The 24,302-nt window shown below is 39.9% G+C and overlaps 1 protein-coding gene across 12 annotated transcripts; it reads left to right on the forward strand.

The window, feature by feature from the left end:
* The first annotated feature begins 212 nt into the window (after positions 1 to 212).
* On the forward strand, positions 213 to 23,616 carry LOC117568297 (protein enabled). Of its 12 annotated transcripts, none has more exons than XM_034248828.2 (10): positions 213 to 880; positions 11,163 to 11,348; positions 18,285 to 18,606; positions 18,680 to 18,912; positions 19,716 to 20,019; positions 20,242 to 20,937; positions 21,004 to 21,162; positions 21,226 to 21,444; positions 21,501 to 21,621; positions 21,686 to 23,616. In XM_034248828.2, the coding sequence occupies exons 2-10, from the start codon at positions 11,344 to 11,346 to the stop codon at positions 21,712 to 21,714; spliced, it is 2,088 nt and encodes a 695-aa protein (XP_034104719.1). In that variant the 5' UTR covers positions 213 to 880; positions 11,163 to 11,343; the 3' UTR covers positions 21,715 to 23,616. The 12 variants fall into 12 exon arrangements, with proteins under 12 accessions (XP_034104719.1, XP_034104720.1, XP_051859725.1 ...); XM_034248829.2 differs by lacking the exon at positions 213 to 880 and adding an exon at positions 11,085 to 11,100; XM_052003765.1 differs by lacking the exons at positions 213 to 880; positions 11,163 to 11,348 and adding exons at positions 14,566 to 15,331; positions 15,398 to 15,808 and having other exon boundaries at positions 19,728 to 20,019; positions 21,504 to 21,621.
* Positions 23,617 to 24,302: the final 686 nt, after the last annotated feature.

Below are 24,302 nucleotides of genomic sequence, written 5' to 3' on the forward strand. Positions count from 1 at the left end.
ATGATGTACGGATTTTTAAAATTTTTTTTTAAATGCAATAGCAATACTGGTATATTTTAGTATTTTTGTACCAAAACGTGGGCTGCCACTCTTTCAAAGTAATTGCTGTTAATAACAGTTCGAGCAGCTATTAACAGTTTTTGTCGGTAAATAGCCCGCTGTTATACCAGGGATGTCAGCGTACATTATTTTTACATCAGATCAAATATGGCGCTGGTGTGTTGTTGTCGCTCCCACAGTTTTGGCCGAAATTAATTCGCGTTAATCGGTTTGCGCAAAAATAAAATAATAAAAAACAAAAATTGCAGTCGCAAGTAAATATAGAAAAGTCGTTGCAGTTATTGCCAATTAAAACTGCAAGTTCCTTTTTAAGCTGCATTCAAAAATCGGAGTTGCAATACAAAACGAAGTAGTCGAAAAAAAATTGTGTCTCTACTCCTTGAAAAGGAGTTTAGTTTTTCGCTCTTCATTCATATATATATATATTTATGTGAGTGTATGTGTTGTTTGTGTTAGTGCTGTGGAAGTAAAGTGCTGCCAAAAAAACGTATAATTTCAATTAATATTACCATTCGCAATAAGACAGGAAAAGTAAAAGTGGAGTTGACAAAAGAAACTGCCATAATCCCCCCCGCCCCGAGAGCACGAATCGACGCCACAAGCACATTTCTTTTATCGGCGTTTAGTTTTTAGCTATCTCTGCCCGCCGCCGCTCGCTTTCTGAGTGTGTGTGCGTGTGTACGCGAGTGTGTGTGTTTGCTCGTGTGCGTCACTGGTTACTGCAGCAGGAAAAAGGGAGTAGCTGGTAGGCAGCGGCAGAAGCAGCAGATACCAAGCAACACCAACGCATTTTCGCCGTGGAATTAAGCAAAATGTTGTGGTAAGTTCTTTTCTTTTTTATGTACATTTATTTATAATCTGCATCTGGTGAATCGGAGAATCTTGTCTTCGAGTTGGCCCCATCGGAGGCCGCTGCAATTTTCTGCGCATGTTTTTGCCCACGACTTCCGCTTTTTGCTCCCTTTTTTTGTTAGTGCGGGGCTGCTGCGGCAGCGACGTCAACGCCGACGTCGGCTGCTGCTTCATTTATGCTCCCTTTTCTGCTGCTTCTTCTTTCACACAACACGCCCTTTTTCGCATGCGTCTGTGTGTGTGTGTATTTTCTTTTTTGTTTGTGCTTTAGTTTTCAGCGCAATTTATAAAATTTAGCGAATTTATTTTCTTTCTTAGATTCATGTGAATTTCGCAGTAGACAGTTCTTTGCATTTTTGCCGCAACTTGACCAATAGACACTTGGAACAGCTGTCGCATCTGCTGTGGAATCCAAACCTGTTTTTGCATTCATTTCATGCTTGATGTATGCATGTGTGTGTGTGTATTAGTGCCAGCTGTGCCCTCCCTTTGGTAGCTTTAATTGTTTTTGCTTCTGCTGCTCCACTGCATTGACCGCCTTCTTCCTCTTTTGTTCTGCGGCTGCTGCTGCTGCTGTTACCATAATGCAGCTTGTTTTTGCTGCCACTGGGCGCAGGCTCCTCTCTCTCGCTTGCTCTCTCTCTCTCTCTCTCTTCGTACACTGCCAAAAACTCTCATTTTGAGGTTACCAAACAAACAAAGCCCACCGTTGCCAATTTGAGAGAGCGAGAGAGAGAGAGAGATAAATCGAAGAGCTCGCTTTGTTGTATGAGCAAGGGGTGGTGGGGGAGGGTCTGTTGATTTCTCGACTTTGCTTGCAACGTTATCATAATGGCTTGCTTGAACTTTAATTTATGCCAGCCAATGTTGGCTTTGGTTTTCAGCTCGCTGCAACATTTAAATGTCAATGCACCGCCAAGGCCCGACTTGGCTTCCCCCTCCCTCCCCTTCTTGGCCGGCCTCCCACGAACTGACTACGAAGTTGCATCACTGGGAGTCACATGACTCACTTTTGTATTTTATGTTTGCTGCCAAATGAAGCGGGCCAAAGACCCGCAGCTCTCTCATATAGTACAACATGGAATACAAAAAAAACACCCACACAGGGCCAAAACAAAACCCGTTCACAAACTACAATAGGCCAAAAACAAAGAGGCAGCAAAATCAAATGTAGTTTATTATTTATTCGACGGCTAGGTAAATTTGCATTTGCTACACTTTTGCAAGTCCAGTGTTGCATAGCTGCAGCAAATTCAAACTGTTGCCCTTTTTGTGTGAAGAATGACTAATAAACTCGTTCGATTGTCAGACGGGATTTCCAATAGTAGTTGAATCAAACTCAACTTTTGATGAGTGTGCCGCTGTCACAGTCAGGTATATATTAATACATGAACACCGTTAACCTAGTTTACGCAGCTTTGGGAGCAGCTGCAATTGGGGTCGGCGCAACTGATAAGATAAAATGAATAACTATAGCCCAAAATACTTGCACCATATGTATTATACATACAAACACTTTTATCAGTCATCCCCATTCCTTCCTTCATTTTTGATGCGTATATTGTTTACGTTTCGTTTTGCTTTTGCTTTGCTTTTCGGCATTTTTAACGATGACTAAAACTTTGTACACAAGAAATCGCTACAACTTTTCCACGTATTTTATGAGTTCTCTCCTTGTGGTCTTTGTCTCTGCCTCTGTCTGCCCCCTCCCCCCCTCATTTAGAGTTTTTCTGCTTCGCTTTTGGTTTATGTATTCGTAGCAGCGGCTGCGGCGGCGGCATCGCGTCGGTTGCACTGAATCATAAAGTTGCTCCGTCAACTTGTGACTAAACTTCCTACCCGCGTGTCATAGCAATCAGCTTGCTACAGGCTTTGCGAATGCATTTAACTCTGGCTGCTGTCACAAATCTAATTAACATTTCCGCATAGTCGATTTACGTACGTTTTTATTCCCGATGTCATTTCCTTCGACCCTCGCTCCCACACAGCATCCAATAAAGCTGCAGTCGGTTTTGTTTGTTTATTTTATTGCTTTGTTCTGTTCTGTTCTGTTTGCTCAGAGTTATGGCAATGCGGGCAAAAGTAAAAGATAGAAGAAACACTTGCCTATCTATTCTCTATGCAAGATCTTTTTGGCTATTATGCTCAATACCGCTAACTTCCTTTCGGTCATCGGCTTAAATGCGCTCCTCCACAATTGATTTGACTAATGACTTTATTATTACAACAACAACCATAAAACGGCTGGTGCTATTTTTCTTTAAACATTTATATTCAATATTATGGTGCGGTCACGTCAACTGCATAATTAATAGGAATTGCGCCTCTTGGTTCCATCGGATGTGTGGAACGTGTTTGAATTTTGATTCAAGTTCTTCCACCTCACTCTGATAATTTCTGAGGTTTTATCATTATTAATTTGTTAATTTTAATTGTTTTTCATTCATGCAATGAGGAAACAAACTCACAGCACTTAAGATATACTTTGCAAAGTGGAATGTGAAATGGGAACGAGGCCAGAGAAACTCAGAAGCTTTGCTTTAGTTCTTTGATAGCAGCTATCGGCATAAAATAACTTGAGCATGTGTCAGAGAGACAGACAGACAGACAGACAGACGCAGAGTGTTCCAGTCAGGCAACAATTAAATGGGAGTTCAGTTCCAGCTGGCAAACTCGAAGCTCGAAGCCATGCCTTCATAAGGCACACACAAGGCAAGTGCATCCCAATCAAAATCCGGCATAATTGCGATTGGCCATTTTTAGTGCGCATAACCGCAGCCAAAGAACGCATCGGAGATTATTCAGCATGAACATGAATGGCTGCGAATACCCGATATGAGTCTGTGAATATAATATATGCAGTGCAGTAAGCATGATAATAAATATATATGTATGTATTCATACACATATAGCGTCGCCTCATATGGCATAAATTGTAGATACAACAACTATAATATACGAACTGCAAAGATAAGCAGAACGGAGAATGAAATTCGCTTAAGTGGCAGCTTTTTCAGGCGTTTCGTTCCATTGTCTTGGCTTTGCATTGGAGGTCGACTTGACTCAACTCAAGTACAGACAAACACAGCACACACGATGTGTGCACGATGGTATCAAGAAAATCATCACCATTAGCAATCCTAAGCAACACTTGAGCCTACTAAGTTTATACTATGTTCTTTTCGCGAAAACACTGAATCAAAAGGAATTCAACTGTAATGTGTAGTGTAATATCACTATATATGATGAATCAGAGGATGTTTGTAGCATTTTGCAACGCTTTTGAGTTTAGCGGTTTTGAGAAGTCGTGAGTTTCATTGCATAAACATCTTAATATAAATATAATTGGTAAATGTGGGCCATGAAATTTGAGTTAGAAAGCAGCGGCCTCAGTTCGCTGAGCACTGCACTGCAACAAAATCAGATAGCATTGTTAATACAAGTCAAGTATGTAGTTGTCACACTGAAAGAAATAAATAAAGAATTTAATAGCATAATAATTGGAAGAGTAAATGGCATTTTAGAAAAGCATGGACCGTAAATAACAGTTATGAGATTCTCAAAATTGAAAACCAGCAAAATGTTTAAAAATAATAACAAATTTATTTAAAATTCTGCTTTTACATATTTCGTACACGCTTACATTTTAAATTTTGAAGTTAAAGAAAGATTTAATTTTAATAGTAAATTTAAGCATAAGATTTATTCTTTAAAGATTATTACATAATTTCAAAATCTAAGGTAAAATTTGTATTCCATATGCTGAAATTCCAGTTAATACCTGTGATTCACTTTTTTATATGCAAAAGTATTGGAAATTAACAAATATTTGGTGTTATTTTCATAATTAAAATTATAGCATTTATGATTTGTGTGCAACTCTGAGCTCAATTAGTACATCATCTAACCATTTTTTGTCGGTCTAGTTTACTTACCACAAAACGAACATTGCAGAAGATTCTGGCTGTCTGCTTTGTGCTACTCCGCCTCCTACTCTACTTAACAATTTTTCCTGTTTTTTTTACGGTCTGACGCTCCGTGTGGCGAGACTGCAGTTGGTTCTCAGCTCTTTTTTCTTTTTTTTAGCAAGTTGCATTTTAATTTTAACGGAAATTCCTTTTCAATTGATAACTGTTTTCTCATTTGCTTATTTTTCCACGAATTTCCTTAAGAAAATACTCGCATATCTATTCATAAGTACGTACAAGTTTGTATTTAATGCTTTCCCCTTTTTGGCTTTTCCTTTTGCGCTTCCACCAAATGTTTTGTATCTTGTGTGTGGCCAATTCTGGGAAAAACACGAAAAAGAAATACAATTTTTTGCTGTTTTGTTTTGTGTTTTGTTATTATTGATGTAGATGCGTTTCAAGGTAAATTACGATGTGAAAATTGATCATGAAAATACGGCCAAGTCGAATAGTAATTAACGCAAAGTGCGCAGAATTCAAAGGTCGTTAAAGCGAAGGCCGTTTCGCAAGATTCAATTCGAGTCAATGACACGAGATAAATTCAAAATGTACAAGAAGTTACATTTACAATATTGGAATGCGGATCTTTCACAATCCATTGACCGAGGCGAGTCTCGGGGAAACGGGAAATGTCCCTTGCGCTGATTAAATACAAATCTTTTGAATATGCTGAGACATGAAATTTCAGTTCCCGAAGCTGATATCAAGTCAATCGTTGTAAATTTCACCGGGTTTCACTCTTCAAGCAGTTGCACACTCCGCACTATGCCTTAAAGTGGAATTGCATGCACTTGAAGTGCTTCCGGTCGGTTTGTTGGTCTGAGTCTGAGTCTCAGTTTGAGTTTGACTCTGACTCTGGGTCTGGTTGTGATTCTTATTCTGAAATTTCACAGGCATCCAACGGGTTTCTTTTTGTATGTTTTTTTTACTCACTAAAAGCTGACAGAGCGCAATGTTTCTTTTCGTTTTGATTGCATGAAAATACTTTGCTGTTTTTAGCATCACACCCAAGCATACATTGAGCTTTTAGATGCACATTTCCCGAGTGCCCTGACTCCAAGAGCGATTTCCTCTCCTGCACTTGAGACGAACAAGTATTTCGAATAATGTATGTACATAAATGGCAGGCAGTTGGCTCTTTTGGCCAAACAAAAGGTCATTTGACTTTTACATCAAATTGAAGTTGCTCTTTCGGTATTTGGTACATACATATATACCCATTAATCCTGGCTATCATTTTAAACTGAAAACTGAGATAAAGTCAGCTATTAACGAATAACTTAATATTTCTTAGTTTCTTTTTAAACTATAATAGCTATTAACCTTAATAATAACATAACATTTAATATGTTATGGCTAAAAATGTATAAAAACCTTGAAAATCAGATGGCGATCAATACGTGACACGTCTTTAAAATACTCACTCCGTAAACATGTTCTTTAATACCATAAATCTCATAATCCCCAGCGTAATTTCATATGAAATTTTGTTACAGTTTGAATTTGTGCTTTGAATACTGATTGGAATTGGTGATGATGTTTTTCTTTATTTCTATTACACACAATTCAAGTGAAACATATAAATAAAGAGAAATCTAAATTATTTCTATTAATAAAATACATTGTCTTTGTTTCCATGTTTGGATCAGCTTCCTTGAAACCCTTTATTTAAATTATAACTAAATTATTATGTATTATATAAATCATGAAAAATTCATGGATAATCATAGGATCGAGTCTGTTGCAGGGTATGTTGCAGTTGCATTCTCTCAACTTTGTTGCACTGCTGATGTATTTTGTTATTTTTGTGTTAGTTGCAACTGTCGCCATTTATATTGTTATTTGTTATTCTGCGCTCAATTGCCGTGGCATTCCACAACGCCTCCCCTCAGCAGCCCTGCCCCTTCCTTTTCCTCCATGGCATATATCAGTATGTTAACTGATTATATTATGATTATGATTATTATGGTATTCGTATGTCCGCTTCTCACTTGAACTTTGTCCACGCTATCTGTGCAACATGTTGGCTCTGGCTCCGGCTCCGGCTCCGATTCCGATTCGGTAGTATCGTCGGTAGGTCGCCTGCACTCTTGAGCTCTGGGTCTATTGTGAGGTCAACTTCATTGTGTGTGAGAGTGCAACTGTATGTGTGTGTGTGTGTGTGCCTGTGGGTACTGCTATAATTTAATAGATGTCTTTTGTTGCGCGCTTTCTTGTTGAATTTTATCACTGGAACATACATTTGTGGCATCTGCAGCGATAACAAAGCAAGTCAAAGTCATGTGTGCACATTTGAGAGAAAGGGAGAGAGAGAGTGAGAAAGAGGGGGGGAACGGGGCTAATGGATGATGTTGTAAGAAACATTATTCAATAATTATCGGTCGTTCTTTCACTTCCAAAAAGAATTGCCGCGCTTCATTAAATTGACGCTCCGTCCGTCACTCAAGCAAAGCAACAACAACAAAAACAACAACAACGACTCGATAATGATGAATGTTTTCAAAATATGTTCAAATATCGTTTGGAAATGGAGCGTGTACCAAAACGCTTTGAATACCCGTTCGCAAATACGCTTTCGTTGGGGTCAATTGCAGACATTGGCTTCTTTTTGGTTCGCCCACAGTCGAAAGACTTAACTTCCACTTCGATGCTGAACTGTTGAGTGGAGTTCAGCTTGAGTGCGACTGCGATTACAAATAAATTAATAGCTTGTAGATGGAAACATTGTTAATTGACAGCTACTGACTTTGTCCGAGAAGCCCTGCCTCAATGAGATGCACGACTTAACTTGTCTTGCCGCTTGGCTGCTCTCTCGCTGTTTGCCGATTATGATATTCCTGGGAGTCTTCCAATCAGTGCTTGCAGATTTGGGTCACTCACAACGGTGGCAATAGCTATTAACATTAAGATTCATCGACTTTTAATACCCTGTAGGAGTGGAAGCAAATATGTATGATCTAGAAAGGAGTGCCAATATGACCAATAACAAATGTATATTCATAATCTTTCATTAGTTAATATGCTATAAATTGTTATTACTAATCAGGGTTTAAACAATAGCAAACCACAAAAAATCCTTCAGGGCGAATTTTTATTTTTAGTTTAAGTAAATAAACTTTATGATTGAATTTTAAAAAATATAGTAAAACATATATTAAAAACTATTAAACATAATATACATTTTAATTATTAAGTTCAACACAGGGTATTCTTCCGTACGAATATCGTTCACTTATTTATTTTGGCAAATCCATCAACAAGAAAAATTCAGTTTATAAACAAGTCGCCTTCACAGACACTGAATGAAGTACGAGTCTGGACGGCGACTTTGAAGTGGCGACCCGAATTCACGGCAAGCAAAATTAAAGCATAATTTAGTAATTTAGCTCAGTACTGAAAGGGAAGCACCGAGACAGAGAGAGAGGGAGAAGAAGAGAGAGACAAAGACAAATGCGAGAGACCCTTCCCTTTGGCAAAAACCAGTTATGGGATCTTGAGTCACAAGTGTGCCACAATCGAAATGATCGCTTTATGCTAGTGTCAAGAATATTAATGGTAATTGTCAGCACAAGGAAGCGGGCATGTCAACCATATATGTTTATATAAAGTATGTGAGGTACTCTAGGGAGTAAAGGCAGCTTTTAATTGGCTGACAAATCGAGCATGTGCTTTAAATTCTCATTAACATTTTCTTGCAAATTCCGTTTGTAGTTTATAGTGCACTAGTATTTTGTTGTTGCTGTGTTTTGATATTTCTCTCAGTGTATTAATAAATCTCATGGGTCACGCAAGCAAATTAGGAAATTTCCATGTGCAATGCGACGCAATAATTTGTTATTCCTTTTGGAGTGCAAACATTTTGCTAAAACAAAAAAAGAAAAGGGCAAGTTGAAAGTGTCAGCGGAATGGGGCTGAAACTGACATCATAACGGACTGAGGACACGTAGAGCACGTAAAAGTCATGGAAATTCCTGGAAATGTCTGTGCCACAAATGAAAACGAAAACAAAAACACTAGTCCACTCTAGTCCCAGTTGGGCAACTCTGAAATGCTCACCCTGATGATGGCGGGTGTCGTGAATGCGTTTGGGTTAAATGACGAAATTGAAACGATGCAGTGCAGAAGTGTTTATTACTGAAGCCGTTGCTCAATCGGGGGTGAAGCAAGTGAAACCCGGTGAAGTCGAGTCCATACGAATGTTTTTGGGAGAAAGTGATGAGAATAAATGCATTGAATTTGAACCCTTGTTAAGGGGTGTCTGCTGCCAACTCCTCTTTGTGAATTGAACATTTTAATTGCCCCTCAGTTGACAGAGAGACCAGAGACCGAACAGAGGAAGCGGCACATGTGCTCGACCCTCTGGTTTCCTGTGCTTGGTGGCGGGAATTGGGAATTGTTTGTTTAGTCAATATGAGGACTTGTGCTTTGTGTTGAAATTAACTCGCAAAATGTTATCCCATTAATGGGATTAGCGACACGCGGCTAGATTCTCATGTGTGCCGGAAATTTGGCAATAAACTTTGTGTTCCTAAATCTATCATGTGGAAAGCTAAAAACCTCAATGAAAACTATTATTCTTTTTTGAATAAGAAAACGTTTAAATTAATTTCAATTATTAAATAAACGAGAATAAATAAGAAATTAGTTTGGAGAAAATGGGTTAGGTAAAATGAAGTATGTATTACAAAATATGAATTTTGTTAATTAGGAATTCTTCCTTTAGTCGAATTTAAATTGAATGAGTATGTGTTGTTGTGATATAAACCTGAAGCAATAGTTTTCGTAAGTTACATTACAAATTTTAAAAAATGGTAACATTCTTGGGTTTCGTTAGCAGAATTAAAGCTTAATTAAGTCTCAAAAATTACAGCCTATATTAAATTATGGCATAAACCGGAATATCCTTTTCATAAAACAGAATCACAAATAAAGTATTAAACGAAAAATTGTACAAACTTTTTGGAATTTAAATTTAATTAATATGTTTCCTACTAAAATTCTGTTAATTTAGAGTCTGCGTGCTCAGCTATAACTCTCGACAAGTTAAATTAATTGAAGCGCTCGACACAGCTGAGCAGAGTTGAAAGTTGAGATTTATAGGCCGAGTGGATGGCGACAATGATAATGCTTAGAACGAGAGAATGCGAGAATACGCAATGGTTTCTGTAAATCGCGCACACACTTCCGGCAACAAATGCGAAGCCCGTATACCGATTGTGTGTGCAAGTGTGTGTGTTGTGTGTGCGTGTGTGCGTGTGTGTGTGTGTTGTGTGTGCGTGTGTGTGTGTTTGTTATGTTGGTGCTCCATAAGCGAAGGTTTTCAGCAAAACTATGACGCAAGCGATGCTTTCTGTGCTGTGTTAGACGATGGGCAAGAGGGAGGCTTTGTGGGTGTGTGTGTGTGGAGGCGTTTCAGAAGTAGGTCAACATTTTGTTAGTATCGCGCGACACAACATTCTGCGTAGTTGCTGCCGTGGCTGCTGTTGCTGCTGCTTCGGCTTCTGTTTGCTGCTGGTGCATTTGTTGCCCCAAAGCTGAGAGTCGAGGCTGGGTCTTACCTAGATAGACCTTCTCTTGGGCAATGCGCTGACCCGATTCATTTAGCAAGCGTCGCTGCTTCGCATTTATCATGTAAATGGCACTAGCTACTTGTGGTTTTCATTAAGAACTTTCTTTTGTCTACCCCTCGCCATTCTCTTGATGTCATCGTCATCGTGCATCGTGCCCAGATTTTGTGCCCAAAAGAAAGAAAAAGTAATTGGGTCATAAGACCGAAACCGCATTGTTTATCGACGCTTATTGTTACTAGTCTCCAGTTAGTCTATAAGCTATGCATATGGTTTGCATTGTTTGGGTTTTGCTTTGCTTTATTATTAATTCAGCAGCAGCTTTCACTTGCTGCCATTTGTTTGGCTAATTGATGAGACCAACTTTAGTTTCAAGGTCTCTTCTATATACATATGTATTGATTTATCAGCGAGGTCAGCTGGGGCTTAACAGCCAAAAGACTCGTCCAGAAATCGAATTGTATTTATTATTCATACCCCAAAACTATTCTTAGAGTTGTCGAAACGTGCTATGTGTTCGATTCACAACAGGAAAAAGGGCAGCAAGATAATAACTATTACTCACACTCTATATCATTGAATTTAGCTTCATTCGACTTGAATGTTGTATTTCCAAGTGGAAGAAGCAATGTACATATATATTTTATAAGTGTGTAAGAGGAACACGTGCAGACTTTAATTTGAGTTTTCGTTATTCTCCACTCTCCACTTACAGATCTCATAATCAGCAAGCGACAACAAGAACAACAGACAACCAAAAGAACAAGTTATAATCTGGTGGAAACAGAGGGGAGCTGACAACAACAACAACAAGAACAACAAGAAAAACCATCTTCCCAAAAGTGAAGCTTACCGCACAATTTTCTCACGTAACAGCAACAACAGCAGCACCAAAAATGACGTAAGTTCATAAATTTCCAAGCATTTTCCATTTCAAAAAAAAAAAAACATAAATTTTATATCTGGGCAAAGTTGCTGTAATTGACAGCTGTTGCCTAAAGTGAGCAAAAAATGTTTGGCGAGTTCACATTGTTCTTAATTATTGATGTAATAAGATTCATAATATTAATTTATGAGCTGCCTTGATGAAGACAAATTAAGATGTGAGAAAATGTGTCATTGAGTTCTTGCAGCCTTGTCGTAACTTCGTTTGAAATCGAACATTTTCTTACAGTGTAGCACTTGATTTTGGTTTGCATTTGATTTGTGTGAAGGACATTTCAATTATGAAGACAACGTCGACGACGACGACGACAATGTCATTTAAATTGCTTACGAAATAGTCGATTGTTTGCTTATAGATTCAATTGACAACCTGGCGTTCAAGTTGCCTTGCTTCGTTAGCAGCGACTTTTCAATTGATCTGCCCAAACTTGGGGGCAGTTCATGGGGTCTAGCGAATCTTTCGCACCTGTCGAGCTTTTGGGCATAAAAATAGATGTCTCGATGTCTCGTGCTGGCCAAAATTAATAGGTCAACAGCAAAATTGATGTTGCCTTTGCTTAACTTTACTTTTGGGTTAATACCCATAATTTGTTTTGGGAGCCATTCTGACTTTTAACACGGCCTGGGGAGTGGCCCATCCGGCTGTCCTGTTTCAGTTTCACTTTGCTGTGCTTAGTCAGGGCTTTTTTATCCCTTAGCGGCTTAATAACTGATTCATAAGCGAAAAAAAAGAAGCGAGCAAAATAATAATAAAGAGAACGAACAACCGTGTTGTGCTGTGTTGCGGTTCATTTTTCTGGGTGCGTCATCATTAAATGTCACTGGAGTGTGTTTGCTGTCTCTAAGGAAATTCGGGAATGGCTTAAACTTGGCCGCCACAGTTTTCAGTGTCATTTTCTAACAGTTTCATTCGGTCAGCCCGATGGGTAACATTTGTCCGACATCTGCAACAATCGCGCCACGTTTGGATTTGCAAATTCCGTTGCAGCTGCAGTTGCAATTCGCGAGGTATGCCCCAAAGTAGACTATGTGAAACAGACAAAAATGTGGCTTGCCTCTCTGCCCCATTCCCCTTCCCCTTGAATGCTGTTCCATTTGCCCAACGAAGCATTCAACACAATGCAAGAAGCATTAAGTTGGGATGCAGCATTCACTCGTATAATTTCGACTTAATTGATTTGAAGTGCGCTTACAAATTTAATTGAAGTGCATCGTTTCAAATTTCGGGTAATCGTTGAAAAATCGAATGAAATTCAAGAGCAAAGTTCAACGTCATATCTATTAGAGAACCCTTTCAATAATTTTGCCATATGACTTATCCCATATCCGCCCCAAAACAACATTGGAATAAGGCAAACAGACATAAAAGTTGTATGAGAAAAGTGCGTGGAAATGGGTCACGATAATATCATAACAGAGTGGATTTCTATGCCGTGAATTAATTTCGTGTAAAAATAATAGAGAACGAGAGAAACAGGAAAAAAGATGTATGGTGATTTCTTTGTGAAATATTACGAGTGCTCTCCAAAACGGCGAATTTATTTGCATTGAAAATGTGTTTTCAATAAAGTGATTAAAGTTTGCAGAAGCATGCTAGACCAGCAAGTTACCCTGTATAGAATTTTGGGATTGTAAGAGATTAGTATTGGAAGAAATCATTTCAATATAAATTATTATAAGATAAGAGAGCCGATGGCCTTAGTTGCTAGCACTCCCTTCTTTTAGTTATTATATTATTTGACATAATTATTAACATGCAAATAAATAAAATATAATTTTAGAAAATAATAAATAGAATGTTTATGCTAATAATCAAAGTAATTTAAAAGTTGAATTACTAAAATTATAGGATAAATAAATGCTATTAACAACAACTTTTAATTTACAGTTTAATTTCAAGTTTGTGCTTATAACACTTGTCTTTAAACTTAATCTTGTTCTTTTTTAATATGTTTTCTTTAGTATTTTGCTTGATATCAACTGTCCGCAGTATCTCGCAGCTGTTCACTCAGATTCTGATTGTGTCTAGTTGTGTGTATAAATAACGAAAATGGATTCAATAAAAAAGCCGCTATAGCCAAAAAGACAACAACGAACAACATAATAAAAAATTGCCAAATCATTTAAGCCACGGCACACGATTCATTGATCTGTCTTTTTGACTTTAATTTCGAGTATGAGCTACAGTTTGAGTTCACGTCGAAGCTGTAGATTTTGGCTTGGACTTGAGCATAAGCTCTGGCTGGTCCAGCCCATTCTGACAAAGCCATTAAGCTGCACGATAATCGCAGCTCAAATCAGGCAGCATTAAAAACCAGACTTGCGCATTATAACGAGCTGTAACAGCAAAACCAAAAGCAACAACAATAGACAAATACAATGTTAATTGGAAATGTACGCTTAAGAACTGTAGAATCGAGTTTATATATATATATTTCTATCAGCAGGCAGGCTCTACGGAGTTGGACTTGTGTCTAGCATTCATATGCATTTTTCATAGCATGCCACAAGCTGTGTATCCATTTCCTCTCTGCGCTGCCCCCGCTCCGAACCAAAAAAAAAAAATGTTTGTAATAGTCACTCGAGGGGGGAAATATAAATTATTGAGCTCGTTTCTTAAGTAATTATCGCACACAGACACTCTCAGAACGCAGAGCGAATTGACTGAGTGGCTGAATGAATGGATGACTGACTGACAGATCCGCTAAGCCCTGCAGCTGAGAGAAGAAGCAGAATAAGAAGAATGAGGAGGAGGAGGGGAAGATTTAAGCTGTGATTTGAGCGCGTCTAGACAAAATGATCTTAAGCGATCGTTGCGATCGTTGATGCATCTGAGTCTTGTGCGTTTACCTAGTCCACGTCTCATTATTTTATTGTCTTGGGAAGCAGGAGTAATTACATGCCTTTTAGCCCAATTCAGAATCCACAAGAACCACTCAACTCGACTCGACTCGACTTCACTGCACTCCACACTCTACACTCTCTCTTTCTCACGCTCTCTCGCGCTCTCATCTCACTTAGCTAAAAGCCGCTCTGCGAGTTGTGTTTTGTGTTCTCGCTCTGCATCTCTCAGCGTGTTTGGGGCTAGACTTTGTCTTCGACTCGTTTGGCTTGTTCAGTCTCAAATGAGGTTCGATTTCGATCAGAGCTGCGAACAAAGTTGTTGTCGCGACGCGCGACCCTAGACAAACATTTGATATATATATCCATTTACTTTATTGTGTGATCGCTGATCGTGGGATCGTCGTGTGTTCGTCTGTGTGTTCGTGTATGTGTGTGTTTGACCGCCTCTGCAAATGTTTACCAGCAGTTAATGGCCATGAAGAAACTTTATGCCAAAACCTCGTTCACAAGCAAGAAATCCAATGGAAGTGCCGCCGTTGTCTCTGGTCCCATTTTGGCGTATCATCAGACCGCCAATGCGATGCCAACCATGTGCGAGTTCCAACCATCCCCGCAGCAGCAGCATCCACAACAGCAGCTCCATCAATCGCCAGCTGCTCAACATGAGCAGTTGCTGATCAAGCGCAGCCAGAGTCTCTACAGCAAGGCAACGTCCAAGGGCGTTGCATTGCCTGTGGCTGGCGGTGATTACTACAGCATTGAGGAGCTGCAGGAGTTGGATCTGCTGGACTATCGCCATCCCATGTACCATCATTATCAGCAGCAGGAGTTGATGATGCGACAGCGTTCCGCTGCCGCCTACCATGAGCACGAGCAACTGGTGCTGCAACTGCCCAAGGCACAGGGAGGAGGCGGCGGCACGCCCACTGCCATCTATGAGGCGCCCACCTGGACAACACAGACGCAAGCAACGCTGCTCCATGATCAAGCTTTGTACGTACCGCCAGGCGTAGGTGTTGGCAGTCGAAATGTCGAAGTAACACTTGCAACATCTACAACAACATCATCATCATCGTCGTCGGCAACATCACCATCATTACTTAACACAACTGCCACTGACAATGTCTACACATCTACACCAGTCACCACATCTACATCCACATCCACATCTACATCAGTCTCCCCTGTGTCCGTTTCTTCCACCTCAACTGCCATATTCTCCACATTGCGCAAATGCGTACCCTTGCCCCAGTCCCCTGTGGCGACTCCGCCACTGCCGCCACTTCCAACAACTGTGTCGAACAGAATTTCCACTTCCAATTGTTCCACAGTCTCCTCCTCCTCGACCTCCTGCTCCTCTGCCAGACTTGCCAGCTCCATGTCGTTCTCAATTAGAACACCACGTTCGACAGCCACAACACAACAGCAGCAGCAGCATCATCATCATCTCTATAGCAACATACAACATTATCTGCAGCTGCAACACCAACAACACAATCAACAACAACAACAACACATACAACGCATCCCTCAGCGTCGGCATAATTCGGTCAAAGATAAACTCATTGTTACGTATGTTTCGATCATTTGTTTTCATTCCTTTCGCTTCTTTTCGCTTTCTTTCCTTCAGGCAGGCCAATCAATCCAATTGCAATCTTCGTGCGTCCTTGTTGCAATCAGATGATGCAATTTGTGAACTTTAATCGAATTAGAATCGTGCTGTTTTTCCCCTCATTTCTGTCGGCCTTTGTTCCCAGTCTCAGTCAATGTGCTCATAAGTGCATCAAATTTAACGTTAATTAGAAAACTGAAAAGAAAAACTGCTGCCGTTCGTTCGTGCCGCAAATCTGCATTAAACTTAACGCACGAATTAATCCGCAAGTTGAGCACAACAAAATGAAAATTTCACCTGCTGGCGTCGTTGGCATATAATGAAGTATTTTAACTGAAATGGAATGCAATCTGCATTCAACTCATTAACGGGAGCACACATGCCTATTTGTTTAGCAATTTGAGCAGCCGGTGAACCAATTCCTCTGATTTTCTTTATCGTCAGTTTTGCTTGTGAAATGCGCAGAGATTCTCCTGGTAGTTTTGGATTTAATTAAAGCATGAACAAAACAAATAAAGAAAGAGGTTAATCAAATAGTCTCGGGGTTGTCTAGTGTTAGCATTTGATATTTGTACCATTCGACATATCTGTGACAACATTAAATTAGAGTCCTTATGATTCCTAATTTTTTTTAAGATTTAAAAGTTATTCAAAATATATTTTGAAAAAAAACGGCATCTATCGCTTTGGTTTATAATCTGGTATACTCTTTTTTTATGGTATATTTTGAATGCAGTAGTATGCTATTATACTACATATATCCTTTGGTATAATTTCAGTATTTTTGGTATATTCATTTGGTACATTTCGCTTTAATTTGGGTAGCGATTATCTCATACCTTTCTTGTTTTCATTTACAACGCATAATGTATTTTTAAAAATAATTTTAAATCTGTGTATGGTATAAATCGAACTACAGTTTAAGGTTGGTACTTCTAAAATCTAGTTCGGTACCATCGAATCTTTTACGTATACGAATTGAATTACTTCAGTTTATGAATTCTTCTATTTTTTTGTCTTTGTATTCATTTTGAAATCCGTTCAACTAGAATCTTTGAGATGGCACAATGAATACCCCTTTTGATAGACTGCCAAATGTTTATGAAAGTGAAAGACAATGCAAACTAGCATTACAATTATGTGTGGCGTCAATTTGCGAGCGATTACTGTACTCATAATCGTGCGTGTGTGCACCATAGTTATCGATATTGTGGCGAGGGGTTCCTGGCAGTACTTAAACTATGGCAAATTATAAGTATGCATAGATAAACTTCACTTTCGTTCCGCGAAATCAAATCGTATGCTGTAAAAATGCTACCTCGAGCAGCGAGAGCAGCACGTTTGTTATATAAGGCCGCACAGCTGTGGAGTTGCTGCTGCTGCTGCTGCTGTTGCTCCCTCCCGTGCCCCACCTCTTCCTGGTGCTTGCGCTGGCAAGCTCCATTTAAGTGCAAAACTACTCAACTTTTGGCCAGACCAAGTCGACAACTGCGAGAATTCTGCAGGCAAAAACACAGCGACTTTTAGCCACAGTCAAAGCCAGATCGCAACTCGTTTTTTATTGCGGCTGCTCTTGCTGTTGCTGTTGCTGTTGCTGTAGCTGCTGTTGGCTTTTATTGTAGCTGTTGCTGTTGGCTTTAGTGTTCGTGTTGGTGTTGGGGCTGTCATTATACATTTTGCCCACTAACACACAACTCGACAAAGCCAGAGCCAAAGCTAAAGCCAAAGCAGCGACTCTTGACGACTGTCAAGTCAGCGATGCGAATGAGACTACAGATCGGAGCTGAGTTCTCATCGACGTCATGTAGCATTTTTCCAAGTGTTGTGTCTTATGTTGTCTAGTGCCGACTTTTCCCGCTTTAATTGTCAACGCTGCAGCGCAAAAAGGAAAACACGCTGCCAGCAACAAAAAAATGTTAAAGGTTGCGCAAAAGTTCATTAGAATTATTTAATCGGACTGCAACGATGACGACTGCGTGACAGGTGCGCAATTTTCTAAGCGATATATGAAGGGCGGACGGGGGGAAGACGGCACTAGAAATGCAATGCACTTCCTGCCCAGAGAGACTGAGAGATCACTGCACTTGAGTCAGTCGTGTGAAACTGTGTGAAAGCCGAGACTTAAATGGAAAGAACAGAACAGAAGAGAACAGAACAGAAATCAAGTCAAGTGTCTATGAATTAATCATCTAATGATTCGCTTTCCGTTCCTCTTAGCCTGACCATGTTCTTGGGCTTCTGTATACTCGAGAAACGATTGCTTAGGCATGGAATACCAAACTAGATTCCAATTATGTTCGTTGACAAATACCTGACTAACTCTTTATAGTAAACGAATTTCTCAAATTCCTCAACTACTCAACGAAGATGAAGATGGAGACGTACTGATTCTGAATGTTATCTTTAATTGAAATTATACATTATTTTATCTTTCAGTGAACAAAGCATTATTGGAGCCCGTGCCTCAGTGATGGTGTACGATGACAACCAGAAGAAGTGGGTGCCTTCGGGCAGCTCGTCGGGACTGAGTAAAGTGCAGATCTATCATCATCAGCAGAATAACACATTCCGTGTCGTGGGTCGCAAGTTGCAGGACCACGAGGTGGTCATCAACTGCTCCATTTTGAAGGGACTCAAATACAATCAGGCCACAGCCACATTCCATCAATGGCGTGATGCTAAATATGTGTATGGTCTCAACTTTTCCAGCCAGAGCGATGCCGAGAACTTTGCGCGCGCCATGATGCATGCCCTAGAGGTAAGAGAATCCCCAATTTCTCACCACAGCGTGTCTACTGTCAACTAATTTATTTGATCTTTTTGTTGCACAGGTGCTGAGCGGTCGTGTGATCAATAATCCAGCCGGTCAACCCACAAATGGCAATGGCTACGAAGAGGATATGGGCTATCGCACGATGACCAGCGAGGATGCTGCTATATTGCGACAGAACAACGGCATTGGTGGACACATAACGCCCTCGGCGCAAACGCCCACCTCACAGACAAATCAGAATAACATACCACAGAGTCCGCCAACGCCACAGGGACACCATCGCACCAGCAGGTGGGTAATCGATAACAGTTTTAGGTTAATGAAGTCTGCGCTGTCATCCATCAATTGAAGTCTACATGTATTTTGATTTTATTCGTTTTTCTTCTCTCTTTAATACGCACGCACTTTGTAACACGCACGCCATTCTATTTGTTGTCGTCGTAATCGGTACTCGTCACTTCATCTATATAATCTATATAATCCGCCAATACATAATCTTTGCACAACATTTCATAAAACTCGTCACGAAAATAATGTTATCGTTACACTCATGTCGTTTTGCATCTTATTGTTTTACTCGTTGTTCATTGTATTTATTAAATCTTAACGCGTCGCGCTAATATGCACTTTTGTTGTAAACATTGTTCGGTACTCTCTCTTATAACTCGTCACTCGTTACTGGTTACTCTTCATTTACCACTCTTAATTTTCGCATATCTCATCCTTTGTTATAACGCGTGACTCGCTGCTGTTTACTCGTCACTCGCTACTTTCTACTTGTCATTTACAATTCTTAACTCGCAATATTTGCGCTATAAATCCAATTTCATTTTAATCATTGCATCTTCACTCGCTACTATTTACTCGTTACCTACAACTATTTACTCGCTATTCGCAACACGTGACTTACACATAACTCTACTATCACTCTCATTACTCTGTTTTGTTGTCGTCGTAATCGTACTCGCTCTCGTACTCGTACTCGTTAATCGCTACTCGTCACTCGTCGCCTCATAACTTCATGTCGTATAAAACGTAAACTCGATGTGCGCATCGTCTTGCCGTTTCTTCAAACTTTTGCTCACAAACTAAAGGAATTCCCTCAGCGCACCACCGGCGCCACAACCACAGCAACAGCAGCAACAACAACAACAGCAGCCACAGCTGGCGCCTCAAGCGGTTTCCCATTACGGACCCACTGCCAACGGGCCAACGTCCAATGGACTGCCACAGCAGGGCAATCCTCAAATGCAGATTCCACCTGCACCCGGTCAGGCACAACAACAACAGCAGCAGCAACAACAGCAACAGTATCAACAGCAGCCACAACAGCAGCCCGTCTACAATACACAACAGCAGCAGCAGCAGATGGTGCAAGCGGGCTATGCGCCTCCTCAGGTATGTTGAAGTCCGGATTGGACTGTTGCCCAACTCTTTTAAGATCTGCTTAAGTTCCTACTTCTTCCTTTCTGTTTCATTTCATTCCAAATATTCGCCCGTCCGCAATTGGCTTATTCCCACAAAAAATAAACCCATTACCACCACAACAACCAACCAACACCACCACCAACTACCGCCACCAACCACCGCTACTATCGCCACAATCATCCGATCCGCCAGCAGTACCAGCAGCCCCACTATGTGCTCTCAAACTCTAATCCCAATCTCAATCTACATCAATACCCGACACAGCAGCCACAGCCGCCGATGCCGCCCGTGCATCAGAATGGAGGCGGGCCCATCTACGGGGCCACACAGCCCGCCCATATCCCCAGCTCGACCAGCTCCAACAGCGTTGTGTATGCCAGTCAGCCGCAGTTGATACCACAGCCTCCCCAGGCGCCCGGTATGCCAGCTCCCGGATACGGACAACACAATGGACAGCAGCCGGAGAATCCCTATGGGCAAGTGCCGTTGGCGCCGCCAATGATGCAACAGCCAGGCAGTGGTGCACCCATGCCGCCACCACTTAATCGCATGAGCAGCACAGGCGGAGTTGCTGGCGCAGGTCCAGGACAGGTGGCAGCTCCGGCGCCGCCACCACCACCACCCACATTTGGCGGTGCACCGCCGGCACCACCACAGATGTTCAATGGTGCACCCGCACCACCACAGCCGCCGGCACCACCTGCTCCACCAGCTATGGGCGGACCTCCAGGTGCCCCAGGCGGTCCGGGTGGTCCAGGTGCACCACCGCCGCCGCCACCGCCTCCTGGCATGGGTGCAGGCGGCGCAGGCAAAAAGGATGATCCCCAAGCCGATCTCATGGGTTCGCTGGCCTCGCAATTGCAGCAGTTCAAGCTCAAAAAGAACAAGGTGAGTGACAATGAAATACGTTGAAAGACTTTTTGACTAATCTTGATATCTTGTGATCGATTTTAGTCAACCACAGCTGCTCCGGAGAACAGCGGCAGCAGCACTTCGAGTGGCGGCAGCGGCAATTATGGCACCATTGGTCGCAGCTCCAATGGCATGGCTTCGATGATGGACGAGATGGCCAAGACGCTGGCTCGGCGACGTGCGCAGGCAGAAAAGAAAGATGTGAGTTAGATATTTAATAACTTTGTGACTTGTTTGACTTGACAACTTCTCACATTTGTGTAGCCTGAGCCGGAACCAGAAGTCAAGCAGCGGCCATGGGAGAAGTCAAACACATTGCCACACAAGCTCAGCAGTGGAGGCAGCAGTGGTGCAGCGTCCAATGCGCATGGCGGAGCTAACGGCAGCACCGGCAGCGGTCAGAGCACAACGAATAGCGGTGGTGAATCGCCACGACCCATGCGCAAGCGCTTTGGCAGCGCTAGTGAAGAGACTATTCTCAAGGTGAGTTCTTAGCAGTAGATAACTTATGTTGCGATTACTAATGCTTATTTGCTTAGCAGGTTAATGGCGATGGTCTATCACTGGCACTGTCCAACAGCGATCTGGACACCCTGAAGGCTGAGATAGTGCGCGAAATGCGCCTAGAAATACAGAAAGTCAAAAACGAAATCATAGACGGTAAGTTTTTGAGTACTATATTAAGTTCAAATTCAATGATTACAAATCGACTATTTTATTTTAGCTATCAAATCGGAGTTCAATCGTAGATAGATCAAAATACATACCAGGCCTCGAAGCTCTCTCCCACTCTCCTGTCACTCTAAGCAGTCGCAATCCCTCAGCTGAAGTAGAAGAGCAGCTACATTGTCCCCAAAGTGGCCGTGTGCTGGATTGGTATATGGGTAGACGGTGTCTCTATCTCCGTCTACTGCTTCTCTGTCTCTACCGTTAGCCAGCGCGCGTATCACGAACTGAGTTAGAACAAGGCGCATCAGATATTTAAATGTGTAATTCTAAATATTTTAAATGTAATTTCGATGAAATATTTGAAATGACACCCAACGTATTCGAGTATTTACAAGCATATACATATATATACAAATTTATATAAAAACCTACGCGTATATATATATATATAGTTCTACATATACATTTAAATATATATATATATATATATAAATATAATTTATACTAACACGAAAGTACGCAAATTATATATCAGCTTTTTACAACAACAAGGAACTTTTAGTCAAAATAATCGTAATTCAAATCGAATTCTAAGTTAAACACGATCTTTAAACAAATTTTGTACGAGAAACAACAAAATTTAAGTATGTAATTTTACAATTGTACATTATTTTTAAATAAGTATAAACAATTTTACTGAGAACAACCACAAACGAAATGTCTCCTTTTGCTCTGTGTTTGCCCAATCTTTCTCTTTCACCACATTTTCCCTCCTTTTGCTGGCTTTTTGTTTCGCTTTTTTTAATACCAAAAAAAAAAAAAAAAAAAAAACAAGATACAAATCAAAACAAAAAAAAAGAGAACTCGTAATTATTAACAAATACAAAAATAAACCAAAAAAGAAAAAATGAACAAAAATAAATAACACTCAAAAAAAAGAAAGCAATTTTAACAAGCATCTAAATCTATTCTATAGACCGCATAATACTGTAAACGCAAACATACATATACGATAGACGTACACTCACACATTCTCTTGACACTCACACACACACACAATTCCATACACAATGCTCGTAACTCTCTATATCAACAAATTAATCAAAAACACAAAAGTATGGAAACATTCGTTGCATCTCAAGTGCTTTGAGAAGAGTCAACAACAACATTTACGCAGTCGGATAGCTGACAACAACAAAACTTTCCTAAGTCACGATCTCATAAACAACAACAACAAAAAGAAAACAACACAAGACAAATCGATTGACGCATTGATAAGTTATCGATTCATTCAGAAATTAACACAAAAGAACACAAGAAGGTCTTCGAAACTGTTCAAAGCGGAATTGAGTTTGGTGTTCGGCACTTTTGAATGCATTAGCGTTATATATACAAATAAATCGACATATATATATATACTAGACAACAGATATTGATAATCTATAAACGCAGAGGACAGACAGGCAGAATTTTGAATGCCGCAAGTATTAGCTAAAATATCCGCGAAATAATGAATTCAAAAGTAAATTTAATAAATGGACTGCTGCAAAAAATACATTAAATAAGCAAGAACAACAACCGAAAATAGCAAATTGCAATTATCAATTACATAATTGCAATTGATGAAAACCCCTCCTCCATTAGAGACACAAATTGTTTTCCTAGTTGATCCTGAACATATTGAGTACCAATTTCAACTTCCATATACAATTAAGACTAAATAGTGAAATTTATATACAACTAAACTTGAAATGAGAAAAATACAAAAACTTACGAATATATATGATATAAATATGAATATGAATATGATTACGAATATGAATTAAAAATATGAAATACGAAAACGTGGCACGATGATGAGTTTAGTTCTTAAGACGTACAATTTAAACACAACAAAAACAAAAGAAAACGAAATGAAATGAAATTGTTTATTAAGTATAACATTAATTTATACAACAAAATGTGGACGCGATTGCGGGATGAGCATTAATTTTAAATAATAATAATTTTTGATATATTGATTGTGTGCAAGGTAAACGTCGATTTAGAGATATTTAATCCTAGTTCTATATATGTATATGTATATGGGCAGTGTATATGTAAATGTTATGATTTTTTGTATTTTTATATATGATCTTTGCATTGGCTGCAACTGCTACTGCAACAAATTAAATATTAACAGAACAACAAACACACGTAAACTATTTTAAACATAAAGACGATGACAATGACGATGATGATGATGATGATGATGATCATGGTAGTGTTTGTGCAGTGGCAAGCGCGATAATTTTTATGTATTAAATTTAAAATATATATATTATACACTTATATACAACAACAACAACAAAAACAAGAACAACAACAAATATTCAATATACATGCATATAACAAATAAGCCTCGGCGTCAGCAGCATTCAAAAATATTGACTTGAGATCAAAAATAAAATCAGCAACGGATTCATATAGACCTATAAATAAGTGGCATAAGTTATAAGCGAATACGCAGATTGGAATCGAACGGAGTTGAATGCGTATAAGCATATTCAGAAAACGTAAAGTGAAATAAACAAGCGATTGTATGTAAAAACGAATACCCAGTGGCTGTTTTTATTTATATTTTTTATAGACAGCATGATGTCAAGATTTGCAGATTTGGTGGATTATTTAAA

Source organism: Drosophila albomicans, chromosome 3 (assembly GCF_009650485.2).
Source record: "Drosophila albomicans strain 15112-1751.03 chromosome 3, ASM965048v2, whole genome shotgun sequence".
Taxonomy (NCBI): Eukaryota; Metazoa; Arthropoda; class Insecta; order Diptera; family Drosophilidae; genus Drosophila; species Drosophila albomicans.

Bases quoted from the DNA above. Each gene is read 5' to 3' on its own strand.
- LOC117568297 (XM_052003765.1), top strand. From the start codon at position 14,706: ATGGCCATGAAGAAACTTTATGCCAAAACCTCGTTCACAAGCAAGAAA. The intron at 20,020-20,241 runs GTATGTTGAAGT...CCGATCCGCCAG, and splicing joins CGGGCTATGCGCCTCCTCAG to CAGTACCAGCAGCCCCACTA. The intron at 20,938-21,003 runs GTGAGTGACAAT...GATCGATTTTAG, and splicing joins TCAAGCTCAAAAAGAACAAG to TCAACCACAGCTGCTCCGGA.